This window comes from Amblyomma maculatum, chromosome 5 (genome assembly GCF_055883805.1).
Source record: "Amblyomma maculatum isolate TAMU_Amacu chromosome 5, ASM5588380v1, whole genome shotgun sequence".
In the NCBI taxonomy this organism is placed as follows: Eukaryota; Metazoa; Arthropoda; class Arachnida; order Ixodida; family Ixodidae; genus Amblyomma; species Amblyomma maculatum.
The window spans coordinates 88,930,784-88,957,182 of NC_139348.1; the positions used below are offsets into that span (position 1 = coordinate 88,930,784).

Here is a 26,399-nt window from a genome sequence, read left to right on the forward strand (position 1 = left end):
GATGCGCGGGATGTTCTGAGAGCTCAGCCCGAGTCGTGGGAATGACTTAGCCTGTTTGAAAATAGCCTGCAATGAAGACTTTTAAGCTTTATCTGAAAACGCATGGTTTACGTTATACCCTCCGTTCTTTGGTGGTTATACTGCATTTATGTTACAGCCGAATGTACCGAAAAAACAAAACCTAGCGTAGCGGACGTTTTCAAATCTGGCGTGGCTGCGCTCGCCACCTGTTGTTTTCATGCCGTTGTTTTCATTGATTTTCATTCCAACTCACCATCGCACGTCAAATGAAATATAAATAGTTTATCAACATCCTACGAAGCTTAGGACAACGGAGAAAAAGTCATCGTTATTGTGTTTATTAACTTACATTCATGTGTGATGGCTTCAGAACTCGTTGCTATCGCACTGCTCAAGTAATATACCGGCGTAGCGCCATAAACATGGTTCATGTATTTTAGGCTTAGTCTGGGTCTCTAATAGACTTCGCACTAAACGATTCTGGCTCATGCTGCCAAAATATTTCATCGATGTTGTTTTGCTATGTCTTTAGAAGAGCCGATCATAATTTCGGTCCGTTCTGTATGTGCTTAATCGCATACCTTGGGAGTCTAAACACCGTGCTATATGACGGAGATCATAATTAACTCAAAATACACGAAACATCAACGTATCGCCATGCACGAAGAATGAAAACTTGATAAATTGATAAATACCTATCTAGCTAAAGGACTTTCTGTGAAGAAGAGTACGCCGAGCTCGAACGTTTTTCAAAAGGATCTAAGAACAAACATATTGAAAGCCGCATAATTTTGGATAATGATTCAAATGTGATCTGCGGCTGAAATATTTCGGCTGGACTATTGCGGCCCTTAATGTGATAGTGCTAATTTTGAAATGAGAGTTTGCTGCAAACTGCAAATGCGGGTTAAGTGTTGGTACGCTTGGTACCAATACGCCAAAATAATCACTACGAGTACTAAGTAACGTAGCATACCATAGTGACGATAAATGTTCTCTATCATCCTGAGTTGCTGTTCGTCCCCTTTTCAAAGGCTTTCTTGCATTTTTTTTTTCTGAAAAGTAGGGCCAATAATTAGCTAACTGACGGCGGATGAATGATTCCTTGACCTGGCTGAGCAGCATATTTTATTTGGGGAGTCGATGCTATAAACTGGAGTGTCATGATTCGCATGTGGGATGGTGCAATACTTTTATTTATTAATCCCGCACTGTTTCTCCCAAACGTGTTCGCTATTCAGCTTTCTGATGAGGCTCAACTATCTTTCCTGCAGGACTCACTTCCGAGGACCTTGCTCCGCTTCCAGATGGTGTACACAATGACGCTGTAGCAGGCGGCGATCAGCAGAGCGGGCACAAAGAAAAGTGATCCGGCGACCAGAGTCATGTAGAGCTGCCACTGCCACAGCTCTAGCTCGATCCAGCACTGGAGCCGACCATGGACCAATGCCTCCCCGTTGAGGAAGATGGACGGCAATGCCATAGCAACTGATAACCCCCAAGCCAGGGCAACCAGCCACCGGGCGCGCTTCCCTGCAGCGGGCACCGAGAATGAATAAGAAACGTTATTAAGCATAATGATAGGATCATGAGCGCATGAAGATTAATTTGTAGCATGCAGAGATCGGGGTGGACTTTGCCGCGGAGTAATCAAAGCTTTCTGAAACATTTGCACTAAAATCAGGCGGAACAGATGCATACAGCATAGCCGGAGAAGCTGAATTTCAGGCTTTTCCACCTATATCAGTTTCGAGCTCGCAGGCATCGATAGATATAGACGGATTTTTGTTACAAACGGTTAAGTAGCGTTAGTAACGAATGTATAGTTTTGTCTTTCTATATCACCTATATGGAATCGACTTTTATCAACCCTTGTTTAATCTAAGGCATAGTTTGGGTTAGAGAGCTTAAAAAAAAAGCGACTCAGGGCAGGCTATGATGAGAGCCGTAATAAAGTTATCCGGGAATTTAGATGGCCCAGCATTCTTCACTGCACAAGCTCCGAGGCGCCGGTATACTGCGCGAAGTCAGCATACGGGCGTCGGGTTGCCCGTGTACTCACATCACACAGTACACCAGCGCCTTCCTTTTCGCCTCCATATAGAAGCGGCTACGGCGGCCCGGATTTGGTACCGCGTCCTTCGGCTCACCAGGCTAGAGCCATAATGACTGAGTCAAAACGGCAGGCCAACTATGGCACCAAACGATTTCAAATCGTCTCACTAATATTCTGCAGTCCCGATTTAAATAACGTTGCCATTTTATTCTTCTTTTAAATGCATGAATGGTATCATTATTGTCCCCTCACATTCTTGAATGAGCATATAGAAGGCCAATAACAGGTGAGGTCACGAAGGCTACGATGTAAAATATTCCGCTTCTCTCAACGGTGGGGTTCCATGCCAATCAAATTGGAAAAAAAAGAAAGTTAAATTGATGGCCGTTTAGACGTTTTACTCCCGGGAGGGGAGCATTCAAGCATACATACTACTTGCGCGCGATTCCCGACTAGAATATAAATCTCCTTAACAAAACGTTCTCAAGAAGACAATCTCCCTGAGTGTCCGGCATGCTTTTCTTCATCGCTTCTGTGAAGATAAGCTTCTGTGTTCAAGATCAGTTTAATCTTGCCACTATCTCTCTATCTAATCTCTAATATCTGCTACTATAGTGGCCAAGACCAGGCGCATGACCACTGTCTTTTTCCTAACCAATATTTGCCTTTTAATTTATTGGAGAGACTATTTTGTGCCTTTTACTGATGCTCGACCATCTACAAATTAGAAGCGAGGACCTGTCCAGATTCTCAAAAAATTATAATATGCATTTTTTTATCAAACTGATTGCATGACGTAACAGAGTTCATTGAACACTTCGCGGCTCCCCTTGCGGATATTCGTTTGTGTACATGCACTTTGCCCCTCCTTTATGCACCAATCTATTAAACTTGCCTCTGTTATATCATAACCACATTGTAGTATAGAGTAGTAGCATACTAAATTATGTGGCCTACCATGCGACAAAAGGAGTTCCGCTAACCCGTTTAACCAAAGCCGTACGAACACTGCTGTATTGCCTGAACGTCGCATGCCCGACACCGAATGCAAAGATTTTCGAACGTTCAGTTATATCCTTCGCGTTGAAAAGCCCGAGCTGAGAGTTTCTGTTACACAGCTCAAACCACGTGCTCGCGAAATCTCGCCCAATAGTACGAGCAATCAGTAGTAACCGGCAATGTCAGAGGCTGTCACCTTCCAATACATAACCATGATTTTTCGCACACAGTATCGAAACCGATGCTAGATTTTATGTGCCGAACAGAACCACTAATCCGATCTCATTGAAACTTTTTTTTTCTTCAATCCGAAGGTACGTGAAGGTAAGTACTTACAGCTTCCTGAGAAATTCATGGGCTTGGTGATGGCATCGTACCGGTCAATGCTCAAGGCCACCAGGACGTAAGTAGAGGAGTATGTTACGAGAACCTGGTGAGTAAGAAAAGTAACAAAAAGAAAAAGAATCTGATTTGTTTACGTATTGGTGAACTGAAAGGGAGCCTTCGTACGCAAAGGCACCGTAAAGCGTTAAAAAAACAACAAAATAAAGATAAGACAAAATTTTCGTTCCGTGACAGCAGACACTAAGTAGCGTAGTGAGTCGAAACCAGTCATTTCTCTTGGTTTCGACTCACAGCATTCTGAACGCGAAACCTTATATTGCTTATCAGACTTCTGTTAGTTACTTTGCTACCATTGTGTAGCCTTAAATACTCAGATGACATAGATATGCGAATCAGATTATTATGGTATTTAAATCATGTATTTTTGGTGGTTTGGTTTATGAGGGTTCACATCCCAAAGCGACTCAGGCTATGAGAGACCCTGCTGTGGAGGGCGCCAAAAATTCCGACCCCCTGGGTTGGTTTTCTCTTGGTTTTCGCTTTCAAAAAAAAAGCGGCCACCGCGGCCGAGAAGGCAGCCTCAACAAATTATTTCAGGTAGTGCACTCTATATTGTATATGTCACCTTTTCTTATGAATAACACATGACCACTAAACTGCCATTCTGCTAGCAACGGCAGTTAGGGTACACTCACCTAATGACATCACACATTGTTGTAACCCTATTTATTTTTTGTAAACTAATAGGTTTTTCCTTACTACTCGTTTTACACTTAGTACATTTGAACTGTACGTGGAACAATTCGCGTACTTCGGATGCTAGGCGCATGTCGGTTCTCCTACCTGACACTCCACAAATATGTTAGCAGTGACATGCTCTTACCCCCTAAATTCTAATTTAGAAAACCCCAGATAACGTATAGTTGTTTGAAAGTGTAGTAAAATATTCTAATACGCTATTCGTATGCTATTTTCTTAAGCTGCAATTTAACCTTGAAAGGTATAGTAAATTATTGTAATATGCAGTTATACAATCGTTTACTTTCGGGCCACTTCGTGCTCCCGAAGATTTTCAAGCAAAGTGTCAAAAGACACAGTGTTCACTTGCAGTTAGAACAATAGCCCTCGTGCATCCCACCCGTAGGGCTGCCAAAGCATATCCTCACATTTAACGCACGTCCGTTATGACTGCCCCTCAAGAGCTCCTAGGACTTTTCATGACCGCACAGACTTCACACACAAACAAAAAATGCAACAGACGAAGACAAGGTGCTATGCCATCTCTTCCCACAAAAACACAAACAAATTCAAACGACACAGAGCACACATTGGACGTCTTTGGTACTTTTTCCTTCAGACGTCCGAATAGGGGATTTTATTTGTCCCGTTCTTCAAATATTGTGACTCGAGTACGTTACAGACAGATACAAATCCTAGGCAAACGTGATTTCAATTATTCTTATTCATGGCTCTGCCGTTCGCACCGCCTGAGCTTTGTGTGTTGCGCTACAAATTGCAGTACACAGTCAACATAAATAGGGCTAAAAAGGAACTTAAATGGTTTAGGTCACCTCTTATATTCTTTAGCGCAAAATTCCAAAATTCGTAAACTCATTATAGAAAGTCAAAGGGGAAAACTGGTTTTTTTAAGGTCACAATATTAGGAAGTAAATTAGGACCCCGATTTGATTATACTCCATCCTAAAACAGGAGTCCATCGGCATGAGTATTCCATACATTCAGGGAGTTTACAAAGTCTTTTCTCAGAGTCTCGGCGTGCTCACGCCTAGCGGCAGCTCTCTCTAAGGCGCCCCAGCAGGTGACAACTTCCTCAGCGCTGCTGCTTGTTTCTCGCATTTTGGGTTTCTTCAAGCGCGCTCAACGTGGTGCAAGACACAGGGTTAGCGACGAACTCTGCAGCAGTGTACAGCGTAGACTGTGCCTTGAACACGCCGACCAGCTAGACGCCTAGCGGCGCCGGACTAATATGGCGGAGTGCGACGCATCGACATCCCTCCCACCATATGCTCTCCACCCGCTCCTTTGTGCGCGCTTGCTGTGGTAAAAACGACTGCACTCCTTCGAAGTGTGTGGCAAAGTGTTTATGAAACTTGGTTGAAGCAAAGCCTAGGACATCCGCACTCTGTTGACATGGCGAAGGGTGTTGTATAGGCCTTTGCATCGAGTGAGGAGGATGTTGAAACGTCTTCTCACTTGGCTGTTACAATCGATTCCACTGTCGCTTCCACCATGCTCGCGAAATGTGCGCACAACAGCCCAACAATGAAGAGACTAGATCTTTGCAGGTCAACTGGGGAGGATCACGTGACAACAAGGGTGACGTAGAACCTACGTCCCGGCTCCAATCCTGGTTTTCCTTGCCCTCTCAGTAGGCTTTTTTTAACCTTTCCATCGCCTGTCTGACGACCCAGTGGCGTGAATGGGGGAGTATGCGCATCCTTGCGCTCTCTGCACCCTTTTTCTTTCGAACTTTTTTTCCTCGTCTTTGTGAGACCGAGTGTGGGGAATGGAGGAGTGCTCGCCTCGCGTACAGGAAGAAGCCTACGCGACAGCTGCACACTCATTGTTAAAATTTATTTTCTTCGCTCCTCCTCCCCCTTTTTTTTGTGCGCGTCCTGAAAAGCTCACTCCCTGTAGTTGTTTAATTATTTATTTATGGCGCTCAGTTTGCCACACGGCATAAAAGGTGGTGGTAGAGTCACAAGAATGTGTGGAGTGCCGCCATGTGCAAGAAGTCACATAAACTGAGTTCATAAATGCTCTTCGTTATCCATAAGTGGAAATGAGAGTCATTAGTCGGTGAAAGTCTAGCTTTTTGTAAAATGGTCTTGCGTATATGCGAAGTTCCTGGGCATGTCCATAATAGATGCCGGACAGTGGTGTCGCAAGCGGGTTCTTCGCAGTGTGGGAATTTGTCGGGAACTGGAATAGTAGGACTTTGCCACTGGTGTCCAACGGCGGGCGTAAGGGCCACTCCGACTTTCAGCCATCTCAGAGATACCTCCTCCACCCTTGTTAGATTGGGGGAAGGGGGTACGTACACGGGGGAATTAGAGCACGTGTACGCTGCCTGAGGGATGCTGATGATGTCAAATGGGTCAGGAGTGGATCCGGTGGCAAGGAATCATGAATAGGTTGCGACACATCTGCTGCATGATGAAGCACGTCTGCTGCTAAGATATTCAAATTTGTTTTGTTTTGAACCCAGTGAACGATTATAGTCACTGGGTAACGGTGACAAGCAGCATGTATAGTCTGTGCGACCCTAAGAGCGCCATGGACTTTCTTTAGATGCTTTAGGGCTTCTTTAGAATGTCATTATAGGTACTTGTTTAAACGTAGGGTCGGCAAGTAACACTTCTATGGCGTTTAAGATAGCTTGCAGTTCGAAGGCAAAAGTTGATTTGGCGTCGGTAGGGCAAGTTCGATTGGTGTTCAGGTGAGGGTGGATTGAACTTATAAAAGCAACTGAACCACCTGTAAGGTTTACGGCTGTATCTGTGTAAATAAAACAGTCATCATGTGTTGCGCAAAAAGTTATTGGGAACGATGATGAGAGTTGCGACTTTTGGTGAGTAGAGGCTTATTAGAAATAAGGTGGTAGTAGTCCCATGGAGGTGGCTGGTTCTCTAATTCAGGACGAAAGGAAGCTTTTCTTGCTCTGTTTGTCTGTCTTTGGGCAGTTAATTCTGCCAACGTGTTAAGGTGGGCGTACTCCTGGAGTAGCCGGATAGGAGTGGATCGAGGCAGTCCCGTAATTACTCGCATGGCCTCGTAATTGAGTGCCTCGAGTGTGGATCATTGCCGTTTTGTCAGTTTCTGAAACTGTGCCTGGTATAGAATCCGCCGTTGAAAGACAGCACGAACAAATCGGCGAGCGGTATCTGATCGTGCACCACCAGAACGATTTGCTATTTTCGAATTAGTCCCACTGTGTTCATGGCACTTTTGCATACATCTGATAGCCAAACTGTGCCTTTTCCTGAAGAATGTACATGAAGGCCCAACACCTTGGTATATTCCACTTCAAGGAGGGGTGTATTGTCAATTGTCAACGCGAATGGGTTAGCTTTGAAACTTCTGCGGCCGGTCTTATTGCCCACATGGACATAGCATGTTTTGGTGAAGATGAGGGATAGGCCTGTGTTGTTGAGATATTTTTGAAGGAGATTTATGGCATAATGCAGTGAGTCTTGCTGCACCTGCATTGAGCGGTTTGTAGACCACATAGTAATGCCATCTGCGTCGGCAGGCACATTAATATCAGGAATTGAGGCAAGTTCATGTGTGAGAGGAATACATGCATTATTAAACAAAGGGCTAAAACTGAGCTCTTCGGTACTCCACGATTAGAAATGAAATGTCCAGTTGATTTCCATTTACACGGATAGCAAACGTTCGGTGGGAGAGGAACGCGTGGATTGCACGGCAAAGCTGTAAGGGCATTCCAAGTGATGACATAGTATTGAGAATCGCTGTGTGGAGGATGTTGTCGTAGGCTTTCGTGATATCTGTTGCCACGACTGTGCGGAAGAGACGACTGTGAGATGAACAGTATATTACTTCATTGAAGATCATCTCCAGATCCGTACCCAGGCCGAAAGCCAATCTGTGAAGACAAATATTTGTGATGATGGTCAAGCCACCAGGATATTCGAGTGGCAAGTAGCTTTTCGTACAGTTTACAGATAGTTGGGGTAAGAGAAATCGGACGTAGAGCACCAAGGGCTGTGAGTGGGTTTCAGGGCTTTGGCATGGGAACTACTACAGAATGTTTCTAATATGGTGGCATTTCACTGGAAATCCAGATTTCATCAAAAATTCTGAGAATTGAGGTGAATGATTCACCTTCTAGATTGCGGAATAGTGTATAAGGCACACCATTATGACCGGGTATGGTGTTCGGGCGGATGTCCTCAACCGCAGCGATCAGATCAGCCATGGTGAAAGGGCTCGTCATCTGATCTTCTGGGTGATGGTTGGCGAGACTAAGTGGAACCGGTGCAGGCTGGCATTCATAATTGGGGAAGAACTGAAGAGCTGCTTGTTTGGCAAATTCTTACGGTGAAAGACGCAGGGCTATTCGAATACTCTCGGCGTAGTCTTTAACTGAGGGTTTTCGTTCCATTGAATGAAACACACGTCATAGGTGGCGGTTTCCAATCGGAGTACTTATGTGAGAACACCAGTCTGTCCAACGTTTGTGTAGAAGGTGCTTAGAATACCGACGGGCTTTAGCGGTTAGTTTATGAAGTTCTGCTATGGCAATATTATTGGGCGGATGCTGACTTACGTATACGTTCATTTACTTGCGCCGTGACCAGAGGTTAAGGAGGTGAAGGTCAGGGTTTGGTTGGTCTTCATTGATGGTTGAAGACAGAGTGTGCTGATGTAGAACTTGCAGGAAAGTAGAAAGTGCCGAATCAGGAGTTGTTGAGATGAGGCGAGCATGTGTACCTAGAGTATCCCAAGAAGTAACGTGAATTTTGCGGCGAATTTTACGTACTGTGCTTGAGATAAAATCGATTAGAATGGGGGAGTGGTCACTGCCCCAGGTTTCTGGCTCGCAATTCCAGTGAGGATTCCCAAGGCCCAGCCACCACGAAAGGTCAGGAGTCGACGCCGGTGCACGCGGGCGGGTATATTTTAACAAACTGTTGAGAAGTGTAAACGACTGGTCACAAAATGTGTCGTAAATTTGACGTCCACGCTAAGAGTCTTGTATATATCCCCAGGATGTGTGCGGCCAATTGAAATCTTCCCTAACAAGTATGAGTACACCTGGGTATGAGGTGCGCAGATGTGTGAGCCATCCAAAGTTGAGCACAGTAGATAGCGGTCGTGCGTGAAATGATACTAATATAACTGGAGTACGTTGGGGCATAATAATAATGGCTGTCACTTCTTGACGGGTATTGCACCAACGGGATAGCTCTGTTGGAGAATGAGGACTCGATGAATGAACATATCTTGCCGCTTTACCGCGCTCAAGACCACTGCGGCGGTCGGGTATCGAGGGGCAGTGGTATATGCAGTAACCAGATAGAGGTGGAATAGCGTTCAGTTCAGTCGTATAGTCGTGTCCGACTCTTTGTGACCCTGTGGACCATGTCACGCCACGCTTTCCGGTCTCTCACTACCTTCCTAACATCACATAACTTCATCTGCAGTGCCTCGAGGATACCATCTAACCATCGCGTTCGCTGCCTACCCCTTCTCCGGCGACCGTCAACCTTTCCCAACATCAAATCTTTCTCCAGCGACTCCTCTCTCCTCATCAGATGACCAAAGTAGCTGAGCTTTAACTTTATAATTTGACCCTCCAATGAGCAGTCAGGGTTTATGGTCGACAATATCGACTGATTTGATCTTCTGGCAGTACATGGAACTCTCATGATTCTCCGCCAGCACCACAATTCAAACGCGTCAACTCTTCGGCGGTGAGCCTTTTTCACAGTCCAACTCTCGCATCCATACATCACAACTGGAAAGACCATAGCACGAGTTATACGGATCTTGGTTGGCAGACTAATGTCTCTGCCCTTTACTAGGCGGTCAAGGCTAACCATTTCTCTCTTTCCCAGAAGCAGGCGTCTCCTAATTTTATGGCTGCAGTCTCCTTCCGAGGTAATCTTGGAGCCCAAGAAGAGAAAATCTGACACAGCTTCCACTTCTTGTCCCTTGATGCTCCAGGACTTGATAGGGCAAGACGCCATGATCTTTGTCTTTGAAATGTTCAGTTTAAGCCCAAACTTCTCACTCTCTTCTTGTACGCGCATCAGAAGTCTCTTGAGTTCCACTTCACCTTCTGCCATTAAAGTGCTATCATCCGCATATCTAAGGTTGTTGATACGTTTTCCAGAAAGCTTCACTCCAGCTGAAGACTCGTCCAGACCGGCCTTGCTCATGATGCACTCTGCATATATGTTAAATAGGCAGGGTGACAGTATGCAGCCTCGCCTCACTCCTTTCTCATTCGGAAACCAACCAGTAAGACCATGCCCAGTTCTACCTGTGGCCGCTTGCCCTTCATAGAGGTTCCTGAGGAGACAGATGAGGTGAATCGGAACTCCAATCTCTTGGAGAGCTTGCCACAATCTGTTGTGATCTACACAGTCAAACGCTTTCGCATAATCAATAAAGCGGAAGTAGATGGGTTTCTGGAACTCTCTTGCTTCTTCCATGATCCAGCGAAGGTTGGCAATTTGGTCTTTAGTTCCTCTGCCCTTGCGAAACCCAGTTCACACGTCCGGAAGCTCCCGATCCACATACTGCTGCAGCCTACCTTGGAGGATTTTCAACCTCGCCTTGCTAGCATGCGAAATAAGCGCGATCGTGCGGTAGTTGGAACAATCTTTGGCACTGCCTTTCTTTGGAATGGGGATGTAAACTGACCTCCTCCAATCCTGTGGCCACTGCAGGGTGTCCAAATATAATGAATGCAGAATGTTAACAGCGTCATGGTTGAGGTTTTGAAGCAACTCAGCTGGAAGGCCATCAATTCCGCTAGCTTTGTTCTTAGCAAGGCTGGCTAAGGCCCATTCAACTTCACTCTTCAGGATGCCCGGCTCGAGATCAGTAATCACAACCGTCTTATGTTGGGTTTGCACATTTGGGTCCTTCTTGTACAGTTCTTCTGTCTATTCCTGCCACCTCTTCTTTATCTCTGAGGCTTCAGTGAGGTCCTTGCCTCGTTTGTCCTTTATCACGCCCAGCTTAGCACAGAAGCTTCCTTTGATATCTTTGATTGTCTTATACAGAGCTCTTGTGTTCCTTAATTGGCGGTTGTCCTCAAATGCTTGGCACTGTATGTTCAAGAAGACATTCATATCTCTGCTTACTATTTTCTGAAAATCCGCATTGAGAACCTTGTATCTTTCTCTTTCCCCCATAACGTTTGCCATCCTCCTTTCCTAAGCTATTTGCAAAGCCTCTTCAGATAACCAGTTTGCTTTCTTGCATTTCTTTTGCTTTGGAACTACCTTAGTAGCAACTTCTTGTATTATATCACGAACATCAGTCCACATCTCTTCGGGCTCGTTGTCTTCTAGATCTGATTCTTGAAACCGATTCCTCACTTCCACAGCATATTCTAATGAAATTTGATCTAGATCATACCTGAAAGGCCTTGTAGTTTTCTGCGTTTTCCTCAATCGAAGCTTAATTTTGGCAAAAAGAAGCTGATGATCGGTGCAACAATCGGCCCCAGGCCTTGCTTTTACTTCTTGTATAGCACTTCCTCATCTCTACCGGCAAAGAATATAATCGATCTGATTCCTGTACAGACCGTCCGGTGAAGTCCATGTGTACAGGCGCCTCTTGTGCTGTTGAAAATGAGTATTCGCTATGGTCAGGTTGTTTTCTTGACAAAACTCTACCAGCCTCTGCCCAGCTTCATTTGGCTCGCCAGGACCGAACTTGCCTATAATTCCCGATATTTCTTCACTCCCTACCTTAGCATTCCAGTCTCCTATGAGAAAAACGACGTCTGATGATGGGGTGCGGTCTAAAAGGCATTGTAGGTCCGCATAAAATCTCTCAACGTCAGCTTCTTCAGCAGTAGTGGTCGGTGCATAGACTTGGATAACTGTTATGTTGAAAGGGTGACCTTGGATCCGAAGCGAAATCATTCGGTCGTTTTTGGGGTTGTACCCTAGCACTGCTTTGCCCATTCTTCTGTTTACTATGAGAGCGACCCCATTCCTTCTCCTGGATTCGTGCCCACAATAAAAGACATAATGGTCGCGGGAGTTAAATTCTCCCATTCCGGTCCACTTCAGCTCGCTGATACCAAAGATATCAATGTTCAATCTGTTCATTTCTCGCTTGACGACATCCAGTTTACCTTGCGTCATAGATCTTGCATTCCATGTTGCTATGTGATATATCTCCTCGCAACATCGGACTTTCCGGTCGCTTCCCGACACATCCACAACTGAGCGTCCTTTTGGCTTTAGCCCAGCTGCTTCATTCGTCCTGGAGCTACTAGGAATCGCCCTTTGTTCATCCCCAGTAACATGTGGGACGCCTTCCTACCTGGGGCGCTCATCTTCCGGCGTCATATCATTAATGGTATTGTGACTCACCATAGGGTTTTCTTGGCAGGAAATACTGGAGTGGGTGGCCATTACCATCTCCAGTGAATCACATTTTGTCAGAACTCTCTGCCGTGACCTGTCTATCTTAGGTGGCCCTACACAGCAGAGCTCACGACTTCATCGAGTTTCGCAAGCCCCTCCGCAACGACAAGGCAGTGATCCATGAAGGGGGAATAGCGTAGCGTTATGCTCTTGTAAAAGGAAAGCCCACGCCTTAAGTTTTCCTTCTAGAATACGGAGCTTCAATTCAGGGCGTTTGTTAGCGAGACCCCTACAGTTCCATTGCATTACAAAGGATTTATGGTTAGTGGCCATTAGTTTGCAGAACAGATGCTATCATTTCAGGCAGTTGCTGCAGCAGTGTAATCAGTGATGTTATTGAAGTTGTAGCTGCAGATTTCTGAGGTAGGGCATATTTTGACTCAAAATGACTGTACCCATTAGAGTAATGATGTACTTGTCGTGTAGGCTCAACAGGCGATTGATGCGAACGTTCCAGTGAGATTAACCGACGTTTGCAAAGGTGATCAAGCTGTTGGCGGACTTTGGCAATCTCTTCATCTATGACGGAAATATCTTTAGACTTAAGGGAACTAATTGGTTGAAATTTATCTTCTGTTTGACGAAGAGTACGGGAACTATGCTTCGAAACAGATGCATAAGATGGGCGGATTTGAAAGGGCGGAGGTAAATATGTTGGCGTCAAGTCGGTAGCATACTCCTCTGTGTGGTTTGATGAAGCAGCAAAGCGGTTTGAAATCTTGACTGCATCATAACTAGGCTTATGTACTACACGCCGTTTCTTGCGAGGGCACTTGGGATACGTAATGTCGTGATCGTTTGTTTTGCAAAACGGACACCTGAAGGAGGGGAGGCCGTCCGCTGATTCTTTTGGTAAAGTATTATCGGATGCAGGGCATACTTTTTGATGTGGCTTTGTCGAAGGCATCGGTAGCAAAACACTGGGCAGTACGGAAAGGCTTCGGATGAACGACCAGCCCGTTGTAGAACAAATGGGTAGGGAGTTCTAAAGGACCATTCAAAAGTAGAAGAAATGTGCCTGTAGTTGTTGTTGATTGTAAATTCTTTTTTCATTGATTTGAGACAGAATTAGCGAGCTGTGCGCGCTGCTCCCGGTCATCCTTGCGCGTGCGGCTAAGCACGCATACATTAATTAACTCGAATTTTTTCATACTGCGCAAGGTTAAACAGCCCAAAGACGTAGGCTCAGAAGGTGCCTTTACTGGGCAAAAGTTTATTCCGTATGCTCGAGATGGGAAGCTTGGTGGCGAAAAGAAAAAGAAACATGGGAATGGTGAATACGTTAATTAGCATTACGCTTCTTATCCTCCGTTCATATTTCCGTGTAGGCTTTTATTGATTTCATTTCTCATTAATGATTATTCGCTCAAATTTGCTGAAAAATAGCTGACGAACTGTACTTGCTCTTCGCTGAGTCACTGTAAGGTATTTTTAATTTTACGTTCGTTTAATGACAGCCACCGCAAGGCCTGCAAATCCTCTCCATTACATAGGCCCGGGACCAGAATTTTCGCTCTAATACACGGAATGAAACGTGAACACATATTTTACCTGATCGTCCATTTTAGTTTCGGCGATCCGCTTTGAATTTCATTGAAGTCCACGTTGAAATATGCTAAGTTAATTCTACTCCGTCATTCTAGGTGCAAAGCATACTTTTTTTCCTGTTTTACTTACTACAATTATTTTGGCATATGTAATGCCCAAACGCAATTTTAGACTTTGATAGAGAAAAAAAAAAACGAGCCGTTTTTTTTTCCGCGAACTGATAGTTGCCTTTCATACTCAGAGACCTAGTTCGAAGTACCAAGCTCGGAGAGCAGCGTCAGAAATCGAGCAGCGAGCTCATCTCGAGGAGGTGGCAGGCCTAGGTGCTTACTTGCATTTTGTTTTTCCTCTTTTCGTTTACAGCGGCGAGTCGTCAAGGTTAGTTTCTGAAAAGAAGCGGCAGCAAATTATTTTTAGGGGGAGGGAAAAAGAGCGTTATACCCCCAAGTATCGAGGCTGCCCATCTGCAGCAGTTAGGAAAGAAAGGAAAAATTAGTTGTGGTTAAGCTCAGGTTAACCCTTTGAATTGCGAAAGCAACGTCAGAAGCTTCTTTCCCTGCTTAATTATTCCCTTACCAAGTCCTAGCAGTGTAAGGTGCGCAATACTGAGGACACGTAGGGTCGTCCTCTTAGGGTATGACGCGAGAACGTAAGCTACCAGCCCACAAATAAAGTCACGCTTCAACTAAGCCGTGTAGACGTGCATGCGTGTCGTACGAATAACGAGAATGCAAACGGTTCTGGCAGACTAATTTGATATCACACTTCCATATGTTTGAAGCTCGAGTTAGCAGTTCCTGGCCAAAGCATGGGGCTAACGTGAATTCAAATGTCATGGCAGGCTGATTTTTTATGAGGAGACCGTAGCTACGCCTCTTATCGGCGTATATCTCCTCTTCACGGCGTACCTGCGGCAACCGAGGTCTCGCTTTAGCTGTCGTAGTTTGTTTACATGTTAAAAAGTGAAGGAAAATAAAAAAAGCACGCAGAAGAACCACAGCCTACACCGCGGGAGCGGCCATCGCTAGTGACGAAAGAAAACTCGCCAAAGAGAAGCGCGCACGGGCCAAGGATGCGCTACTCCCCCCCTCTCCCCACTGAGTCATCAAAGCGGTGGGATAAAAGATTAGAGGGGAAAAGTTAAAAAAAAGCGTATTGTGAGGGCAAGGAGGAGAAGATTGGCAATACGTAGCCTTGACGTAGGTTCTACGTCACCGTGGTTGTCACGTGATCCTCTCTAGTTTAAGTGAATAATTTAGTCCCAGCGCCCAGGGAGCCCTCGTTGCAAAGGCCTATAAGCAAGCGGCCACTCTTCTGCTCGGTGTTGCTTCATGTGCAGCGGCAGCATAGCAAGTAGTTTCATAAACTTTCAATATACTGTCACATATGCCATTATACCAGTTACTATTCATGTGCGGCTGCAAGCTGTGAGCCCGGCAAAGAATTCGGGGGTGCTGAGAATTGTTCCGTCGTCACCCCGTGGACCAAATTTATCCCTCGGTTGCTAACATGAGTACCTGGGAAATCTACTTTTACACGCCGTATAAGGAAGACAATGGCAGTACAATCATGCCTTATTGCGCTAATACTGCTTGAGCACGAACAGTTCTCCTGGGAAGCAAGCCTCTATTTACGTCCTATAATCTATTAATATGAAAATGGCGTCCAATCAATGATCGCGGTAAACATTCAGGAGCCCATCGTGCTTCGTGTATTTTGATACAGTCATAAACGGTAACAATAAAAAATAAACATTTTAATAAAACAGTGTTTCCTTTCCAGTGTGTTTAAAAGGCACTCCGATGCAACTGAAGTATGCAGGATTTATTATTTCTTTTAGCAGCTTGGTAAACGACAATGCGCTAATGAAATGGGGCATTTGAATCTCCGGCTACAAAATGTTCGCTTCGGCCTGTTGGTGTCGGAAGGCAGCAAGGATTTTCTCCAGCGGGCATGAAGTGGCAACATGACTGCACGCGGCCACTTTGGTTAGTTCTGCGTCCAGATGAAAAAATTGTCTGCTTTGAGCATTACAAGCTATCGCATTACAGATATACAAAACGTTGGACGTTCCGTTTCATTTCTTCGCTTCCGGTTCCCTAAATCTTTGGGGGAGCAGTTAGAACTGCCAAAACTAAGAAGGAAAAAAAAAAGAAGATAAAAACTAGTCGACAGACTCCTTCGTGATTGCGAGGGCATGATAGAAGACGAGTTGAAAGGCAGGGCCCTGCCTTTGAGAACCCCACATGCATTACAATGAACCTTCAATCTTCCCCTGCTGTCTTGTCCTGTGTGCCGTGTGTACGGGGAACGACGACGCTATCACAATTCACTGCCACGGGCTGCTCAATCATCCTCTGCCGGTGTACAAGGCACGGATATTTTGTTCGTTTAGCTAAAATTTTGAACCTGACGTGCAAAGGGCATTAGGACATTGTTAGTTAGCATAACCTGCAGTGCAAAAACAATCACAGTGTTCCTTTAGGTATAGCAAATCTACCGAAAGCACTGCAAGAGTGGTAGTATGTCAGTAGCAAAACATTTTTTTTTTACTTTTATTCTTCATATAAAAGAGGTTGCCAAGTGACGTACGCTTGTTTCCATTCGCGGTATTGCATCAATTGCTGTAAAAGAGACCACCTGTACAGCTTCTATATTGCTCAAAACCATGTTAAAATGATTTTAACCCACTAGGAATGGATAGGTATTAGTATGTTAGCTACTAATATTGCAGCTATTCAGGTGATGTCATCCCCAAGGAACTTAGGGCCAGGGAACACGAGAAACGACAGTCCTGGTAAAGGGTTCGACTTTGTGAAAACATCGCCTCGTGCGACTGCAGTAACTTCGCCGTGGTGTGCGGCGTATTTGACAGCCACTGCTTCGTGCTGAATTCCGCAACATCGGGACCTGGCTTGTGAAGTTTGTTCTTAAGTTTTGCGACAGGTGAAGAAATAAAAAGTCAAAAGCGTTTTTCTTTTTTTGGCAAGCGGGCGAGACCAACAGCCACGCGTGCGTGACGTCCTCGAGGTGAGTTTACAGTTCGACGTGTCTGTTCGTTTAGCCAGAGCTGTCACCTTTTGCGACTTGCAAGTGACGTGTTAAAACAGTATTAAGGATTATCGCTGCATATTGCATTGTTGCGAAACTAGGTTCCATGGGTTATGTGCATTTCAAGCATATCTACGTTGCTGGCACTAAATTTGAAGATCATTCTCTTGGGGCATGCCGCTTATGCTGCCAGCAAGTGACAGTATTTGCTCGACCTTCTGTCAGCCAATTAATCATCTGAGACGCTTCAATTTATTGCTGGGACAGCGCCCGTAAAAACTTCAATTGGAAGTTTGCCGACTACTGCCACTAGAAACGGGCGTTCCGCTGCCACGCAGCTTTAAAAAAGGGCCAGTTATTGCGATGTCTCTTCAAGATGTGTTCTGCGTTATGTAGCAGCTAACAAATAACGGATTCGATGAGCGGCAAGTCATGTTGCCTGCAAATGGCAGCCGGCCACTTTTGCTGCCAAGCTGTTGCACGAGTGAATGCCTAGTTGCAATATCGAACGGGCAGTGTTGTGTCGCGGAGCATGAAAATACCGCTTCAGACTCCATAATGAAAAGTGAACATGAAAGTATTTAACAACTTGATAAAAGCTAACTGATCACTTCCAATATACGGAGCGCACCTTAGAGCGAACCTGAACTGCACGAGCCGACACGCGCCGATGCAGCTTACGGCCTTCGACATGGCAGAGAAGGCGGGACGATTCTTGAGTCCTCTTGTATGTAGACGCCCTCGATGAATGCCTCCTATAGGTATCTAGTACTTTTTAATCACTCATAGCAATAAAATTTAAACCTCAACAATGGGATTTTCATTTAAAAATTTAATCTTGAAACTTAACTTGAAACACCTAATGTAAAGCAAGTTTAAATGTGTGCAACTTATTTCATACCTTTGTTTCTGGTCTTTATTGCAAATGGGACGTCCTTTGATGTCGTGCGTGCCATGTAACTAGTGATAACAATACAATCCTAAACGCCGACAAGCAATTCGTGTCATGTGGCCACCACCCCGGTTGAAGTGTGGCACGTCTGTGTTCTTTCGTTTTCATGAATTTCATCTTGGGTACTCACAAAAAGCGGAGGCAGAGGCACTCCACATTTGGTTCTCTACAAAGTAAGGCTGTGCTTGTGTTGCTTTCCAATCTCCGAAGTCTTATTCGATGCCTCATTTTTGTTGGAGTTCTTCGTGTTTATTCCTACCATAATGTTTATTTTCCTTTTCCCACCTTTGTGCTTAACCCAACTGCCGTTTCACCTCTTTGATCTTTTATTGTATTTTCACATCGCTGTTTTTCTTCAAATTACATCCCTTTATTTTGCGCGCTTAGCTCCTTTTCATTTGTCTTAAATGGGCTTACGCCCGAAAACGCATTCCTGTTCCAGTCTCGTTCTTTTTTTCCTTTTTGCTTCTTGAGTGGACAAATAAAATGCTATAAAAAGGTGGCAGTGGGAAGGGCGTGGTCACGTGCGCAATAGCGACCACATAAGCCGGCGTGAGCACGCCACCTAACCCGTCATTACGGCCGGTAACGTTTAGCCCAAATTTCTTGGTTTTAGGTTGGAGCACGTGGTAAGGTGTATCATTAGCTACTGTTTGGATGAGACAGTTATGGTTATGTCGGAAGGTGACAAAGCTACAAGAGTTCAGGTCCTGTCTGACAAATACGGACGTGAGTTTGCGTCCGACAAAAGGGACAGACGTAAGGTTTAGTGTGTATAGAAAAGATCCGAGCTTAACCTGTGAAAAAAGGGCAACTGGAAGTTCCTACTTGCGGTGACAGTTCAATGGTTTTGACGTAAGACAAACGTCAGTCATGGACTTACAGTTAGTAACGACCTCACACGTACGGCCCTGTAGCAAATGGCGAAAGCATTTTATACGAACGGGAACCACAAAGTTTTTTTGGACGAATGTGCTTTATTTGGTTCCAACTGCTTTCCCCTTCTAAGAAGACAACTTTGAGGCTGCCATCCAGACACGGGCAACCTAAGAAATGTGTGCCCATTTCAGCGCACGGTGCGCCGGTGAGGAGATGAATTAAAATGTCAGGAATGTAAAGTATAAGCATTAAAGCGTTTGCCACTTCCTTCTCATCACCAGAAAATGATTATGATAAGCTGGCCGCCTGACAGTTGGTGAGAAATTTTACGCTTTCGCTGGTTTAAAACCTGAAATCGATCGCAGATTGAACGACTTTCTGCAGTGATAATCTAGTAAGTTTTCTAGAAGTGTGGAACGATTAGGTTGTAAGTGGTTTCTCCGGGATTGGCTCCTCGCATTCCAGAGTGACTCTACATCATCTTTCAAATTAAGAAGAATATTGACGAGCAGCGGAATTTCCATTCTATAAAACAAGTTCGCATAACGTTTGAGAAAAACGCCTGACAGAGCCTTAAGTTTAGTGTGGCCTTAGTACTTTCATGGTGTAAAGTATACTTTGGAGCCACAATAAAAAGTTAGTAATATTTTGTGCACCCGGGGAAATATTTAAGGATCGAAAGTAACGAATAGAAGAAGAGTATGTTTAAACTAATTGCCGCCACCTTTCAAATTAGACGACGTACGCACAACAGGTTGACAAATCCACTAGATGAAACATGTCGCAATAACATCGGTGCAGCTCTCTTAGCTCACTGCGCACAGTTGGCGCAAGAATCAACACTAACGTAATATTACGAACGGACTGGGCGGTGGTGAATGGCTTCGCAATACTTTGTTTCTTCAGCAGGAGTGGGAAGTTGGTTGCACATGCTCTGATGCTGAAGCACTCTTGCTGATAACAATTATGCCTAAGTTTGCTGTCTCTGACATTAGACCTGATCCCCCCTCGGCACGTGTAGGTCCTGTTGACAGTATATTTCTTACGGGACAGGGAATATCAAATTGTTCTACGTTGGCTCTCCACACCATGACGGATACTTTTTTTTTTTTCAGTGAGCCGTTGAGCGGCCTTGTTTTCTGTGGTTTCCGCCATAAGGATGCACTAAAACCTACTCTCATTACCCGTGTCCTCAGTTTGGAACACAATCGAAGGAAAGCGAAGATTTTGGGTGGCCTTTTTACGGCCCTCAGCTACCATTTTCTTGGATGCCTTCGTCCCTGACTGGCGGCCTGATACCAGACAAGATGAGTCTCCGTGCTTGACTAAGTGCTTATTTCCGGGGAGTGCAGTGTCTCCGCGTGGTGGGTTTGACTATACTGCTTCTTCCGCTGATGGCATTTACTTGTTTACCCGGTTTTTTATGCCTCTCCATCGAGCGGCAATAAGCTGAGATGAGATCCCTCGGTAATGGACCGGAAATGTAGGATTATTTTCAAGGGCACAAAAACAATCGCACGGCCACGCTGCCAGATTCCTCTTTGATCACAGAATGCGCCGCATAGAGACAACACATGTACTGGAATATGAAAATATAAGACCGGAGGCAATCTTTTATGTACAGTTGAAGTTTCATGAATGCATACTTGCCCAATAGAAAGCGCGCTACAGAGCTAAATACTCTCGTCTTCAAGCCTCGAACGAATAAGTTTAGGATATACTTCTATACGCTCCCCTTCTTGCAAATAGAGATGCAAAATACATGAGAGGAAATGAGGCGTCTCTCACCTGGGCAAATTTGACCACTTTGCACCCTAAGTTGCCGCCATGCCAGTCGACGGTCGTCTTCCAAATGATGTCCGTGAGTACACTGACCAGCCCCACGCCCAGATCTGCGGATTATATCGAAAAAATCAAATTAGCAAGAAACCTTTGAAGAAAGAATTGAAATCTTTAACATATTTTGTCCTCCTAAGACGAGGCCAAAGAGACGTAGCTTTATTGCCTGCCCTTTGCCGAATGCCCTTTCATCAGAACAGATAGCCTAGGAGTATCCAGTTAACAGCCGTGAAAATTGTGCGTTATGTCGTGAGAAATGTGTTCACATTACAGTAGTGCAGTGTATAAGTATGGTTGAAAGCACATTTTTGTGGGGACCCTCTATTCTCACTTGATATTCTTCATCAGTTAGTTTGTTAGCAAAGAAGTAGGAGGAACGAGAAATCGCGTTGTAGAAGCGCCCCAATCAGCTAGCATAAGTTTACCAATTATATCGCAAAACAATTGCGTATACTGCATAAACACTAAATAATCGAAAAATTGAAAGTGGGGCACAGTTCACGGAGGAGTTTCTGACCAAGTCGAAGAAATTCGCAACCTGCAAACGACACTGCAAAAAACTGTCAGCGGCTACTGTTGAACTTGAAGGGCCAATCGGCCGTTGTCAATCAACTTCAGCTGATGATTATGTTGAAGAGACAGCCTTAGCTCTTGATGCAAATAGAAGCCTTAACACTAACGTAATCTATTCGCATATTAATATTTAAGTACCCTAGTGATATCCTGTATTTCAGAAAATTGACGCCATTTTGTGAACTGCAAGAGATGGCTTTTGAATTTTTTAGCCTTATGCAGGCTGCCGCGCCAAGTTGTCATGTGATAAACAACGAGATATTTGTTGTTATTATCCGTGGTGCTTTATATGTCGCCCAAATAAAGGCCTCAACAAGGTCGTTCATCGCTTGCTTGGCGCTGAGGTTGTTCTAAGTACGCGTGCATAGAAGCCAGCGAAAGCAATTTAAACTTGATTGTTCAGCCCTGTCACTAAAAAGCATAACGCCTAAAAAGCGCCATTGTCCCCATCGTTGTTTAGGTAGCAATATTTTTAAAAGCTTTCTTTCTTTTGAAAGTAGCATTACATGCCTTTCAATTAAAACGTTAACTTGTTTTTGTTCACTTTTCTGGTCCCATAGTTCAACCAAGTGGACAAAAACAACTTTTATTGCGTGGCCTTAGTTGTTAAGAGGTTGGCTGGATCGAGGCCTTTCAAGGACGAGATTACTGTTGACGACGGTTTAAATAGGCAGTGGTAATTTTAACCTCCCTTGTTACGACCTCTAAAAAGTATGTGCTTTGGATTCGCAAGAGAGCTTGGCAATTTTGGATATTCCCATCCGAGTAACGAGATGATAATAAAAAACAGCATTTTGGAGAGTTTCCAGCACCTTGAAGGGTGAAACAATTGTCTCTGCAGCTATATCTGCTGCAGCAACCAGGAGAGATATAAGCCTACACACATCAGGCGCCACGTATTTACGGAATATTACAGAAATGTCGAATAAAAGACGGAAAATACGTTGAAGCGGATTATGGGTTGGTCTTCCGAATCACACCTGCTGTAAAGACGAAAAAGAAAAACAATGTACAAAAAAAAATACAGAAAAACGCGCTTACCTTGAAACTAATGAGACTCAAATGGCCCTGCATACTGCGGATGCTGTATAATTTTATTTTAACATGGATGCTGCTTGTATGTGCCCTCCCTTGAAAACGTTTTCACAATCCGCCGCGCCATTTATTCCAGCGACTCATTGGCTTGCAAATCTTGGCACCGGACGTTACACTGCGTGTCACGAGAGTATGCTAGCGACACTTGCAGACATCCTAAGCCTAGTGCGAGGCGGAGTGCTTGGCCTCGCCAACGTACCCTAGGGCTTCCGAAAGAATTTGCGCGCCATCTTTGTGGCGAAAGAGCTCCATTCCAATAATGAAACGTCCCAACAATCCACAACTGAGCTGCCGGCAGGATGTTGCCTAGTATCTAGTTATTATAATGTTCGCGCACAGTACACTTTCAGTGGCTTATTGTACCATTTATCTAGCGTAATTACAACGTCGCCTTGTCGAGTTGGTGAGAACGGCGATTCTGTTGAAGGCTCCTAATTGCAGCCACCTATTGGTGAAGGCCAGCATAGTTTTAAGGCAATGACAATTGTATTCGACGGTGTAGTCCTTTCCACTACTGTTAAAGCAGAATTTTGTTCAAATCTCCTGCGGATAAACTCATACGCACAATGTCATGCCCGTCTTTTGCAGAACTGAGAGCAAAAGTAAGATGTCTGCAGCATTGAGTGGATTTTAGGCCTCTCTTGGGGATGAATAGGGTGTGTCCCTATTGAACCCTATTTCATAAACACTTTCATTTAAAAAGTAGAGGTCAGAATTGTTTTCACAGAAAATATTTGCCAGTGAGGGCATTTTTGTTCGGGCGACCCCACCTTACATTGTCCCCTGGGTGCCTGCAATGCTTTCCGCGGTTCAGAATGTGAGATAATTGCAAAGGAAAGGAACCTAATCAGCTTCATGAAGCTGAAATTGTATTTATTTCAGTTTCCTAGTGATGTTGAGAGGAAATGCCGTCGGGATTTTGATGCCTTGATGGTTTTAACTCGCAAACATTCATATTTTTGAACACTGGTAATGTTAACTATTTTTATTACGACAATAAATAGAACACGAAGGAGCAAGCGAGACACAAGTATTTACGCCATTACTAAGCCTTTGATCAGACGAATTATACGCGGGTTATTTAATATAGAGCACTTACTTTAAACAACCTCTCTCTCCACCCATAGCGCAGCCAGCAACCAATAAAACAACAGTCTACGCTTCTCACCAAATAATATTTAGGGAAATGAAGAATAATGTTTCCGCCAGCTGGTCAAAGCCTAGGGAAAGGATATCTAGCAACCAACGATCGGGAAAAAGATGACCAATTTTTCTACAGTTTCTTTGACCAATCGAATTCGGAAAGGTAGAGGTCGGTCGGGACCAGCCAAACATACAAACCGCATATTGCAGTCACTACATGCATCCCATATGCTCTTTATGTAGAACTAAAGGAAGAAGAGGGGTTGCACGGTATAAAAAAGAAGAACCATCTCATATATATCTTCGAAAGTCATAACACCCGCCTTTTTTTTCCGCACATGCCAATACCAGACAGAAATGTGCAGTGGGAACAATCACTTCAATATGCATACCTCTCAGCAGTTGTTTACAAAAAAAAAAAAATACCAGTCGCTACAGACAACGCCTTATTCAGAGTACATTGCGGCTATCCGCAGAACGAAACAAAAATTTTGTAGTAAAGTACTCAACTAAATTTAAGGTTGAGTTTCGTGTTGTCACAACAGCTTCTGAAACACAGCCGGAAGGTAGCCGAAAATCAGTTTTTCGATTTCTGTTGGGGGAACTCACACTGGCAAGAAATTAGGAAGTGTAGCGACCGGTATGGCGTGATATAACTAGACATTTCATGTATTAGGTTTGATTACTTTATCTTCATATTCTGCTTAAATATTTGTTCACAAGGCATGGAAATAGCGCCAAGGACAGGAACGGAAAGGATAACAATACAAGCGCTGAGTATCCCGAATCGCCAATCTGCACCATATTTCACCTGTATTCACATCTCCCGATCTGCTTCAGTCCAGACAGACAAGAAACGCGTGGCATGCCCATATGTGGTACCTGAAACCTAATTATACATACTGTGAAGAAACCAGCCGCAAAAGTATGAAACTAACCTCCAACCTGACTTTTGACTAGGCCAACAAATTTGAGGGAGTTGCTGCCTCGAACTCATTCGCTAACGCTGCACACGGACTTGACTACACTTTGAGGCCTAACAACAAACTTGTGTTCAAAATGTGTGTCATCACTTTGTATGTCACAAGGCCACCTGACAACACGCATCGAAGAGTTCGCCGAGACATCCCTGACGGCCACTCAGTCGGAGCGAGGTAGCGGAAAAGAAAAACGGGGGGGGGGGGGGGTGACGGAGCTTTCTGTCAGTTTTTGACTGAATTCTTAATGCATTGCTGCCACTTGCACCCATATGTATTTCGCTCCAGCGCCTCAGGGCAGTTATTGTGATATAAGCAGCGTTGCTAGGAGTTTATAGGCTGCCCACCGCGCGTAAAGTTTTTTTTTTTTTTTTAGTCGAGGGGGGGGGGGGGGCTACTAGCTGTCGTGGGTGCACCGCCACTGGAAATAAAACCGACCGCACTTGTTCCCGCTTTGTATTTTTTTTACCATCTTCCATTGAAAGCATATGCTAGTGAGCGGAGTCAAACTGTTGAAACGAAGCGCCCGTGCGTGGTGGACGAGACGTGCTTCCAGCCAAGAACGAGTAGCGGACTTGTTTTGTTTTTTTTTTCGGTTTCCTGATTTTTTTTTTTTTTTGCAACACACAGATATAGTGTGTGCGTATGCGGTGAAAGACACAAAAGCGGCAGTAAGAAGGTCCGTTTTAGCACGCTGACGCTGTTGGAAGGCAAGACCTTCCAAGCTTCTTCCGCTGCTTTACATGAGAAGAGGGTATCCGCATATCGTGCGCGCCGCGCGTGCGGTGCCGTTCGCTTTTTTCGGAGCAGTGGTGCCTCCATACCAGAGCACCTTCTTTAGCTGCTTGTAGCTATCTGCAGCCCAGACAACCCTCCGGTGTCGCGCGCACGTCGCCCACCGCAGGTCGGGTTCTTTAAACCGAACGGCAGAAGCATGTGCTTTCGAACAATGCGGCTACTGCAGAGAGCTGCACGCAGAGAAGTATTCGCGACAAGAAGGGGAAAAGGGACGGAAACGGGTCCTTTGGCTGCGGTATCGCTGACCCTTTATCGTGCGGCGCTTGACGATAATATGACAATAGGACTAAAATCTCAAAACAGACCTCTCGTGTCATGAGGGGGTGGAATAGCACCCGGAAAAACTCCGCGAACTTCACATCTGTATTTACTGTTTTATATCCATATATTCTCTTGCTTTTCGCATTGTTTTAATTTTCTCTTTAGATCCCTAACATGTCCTAAGCATTACCATGTATTAAAACGTTTGAAGTCTGAAAAGAGTCCTGAAATGGTACTACATTTGCCTCGACATTCGGTTAAACTAGCCGTTTATTCGCAGGCCCGAGCCCTGCCCAGGCCCATCTCTTTTCAGGCTCGAGCCGGGCCCACGGCTCAAAAGCCCATGCCCGGCCCAGGCCCGCGAACAAAGTGCTTTACTCGGCCCGGTCCGGGCTTTCGGGTAAGCCCGATCCCGTGCAGTGCTACAAGCGGCGCTGGATGTACCGTGTGCGACAGCAACGCAGCAAAAAGAAAATGTAGAATAATTTTGCGAAGTTTAAATGTCTGGCAGCGCCATTGCGTTACAGCATTGAGCATAGTCAGTCAAGACTAAAATAGAATAAAGTACTAAAACCGAAAACGTAAGAACCAAAAGAGAAAACAACAGAATTATTTAAAAAACACAAGGGAAACGAGAGAAACAGGAGGGGAAAAAAAAGAAGCAAATTAGTGAAGAAGCGGCAAATGAGTCGCAGCAAATT

At 44.8% G+C, this 26,399-nt stretch overlaps 1 protein-coding gene across 1 annotated transcript in view; it reads right to left on the reverse strand.

The window, feature by feature from the left end:
- Positions 1-26,399, reverse strand: part of LOC146188661 (cardioacceleratory peptide receptor-like) — a 34,287-nt gene that overhangs the window by 3,109 nt on the left and 4,779 nt on the right. The window contains exons 2-4 of the mRNA XM_084603167.1: positions 20,801-20,904; positions 3,413-3,506; positions 1,303-1,554 (exon numbers count right to left, since the gene is read on the reverse strand). Coding sequence (XP_084459293.1) covers positions 1,303-1,554; positions 3,413-3,506; positions 20,801-20,904 — 450 coding nt within the window. The remainder of the gene's footprint in view (positions 1-1,302; positions 1,555-3,412; positions 3,507-20,800; positions 20,905-26,399) is intronic.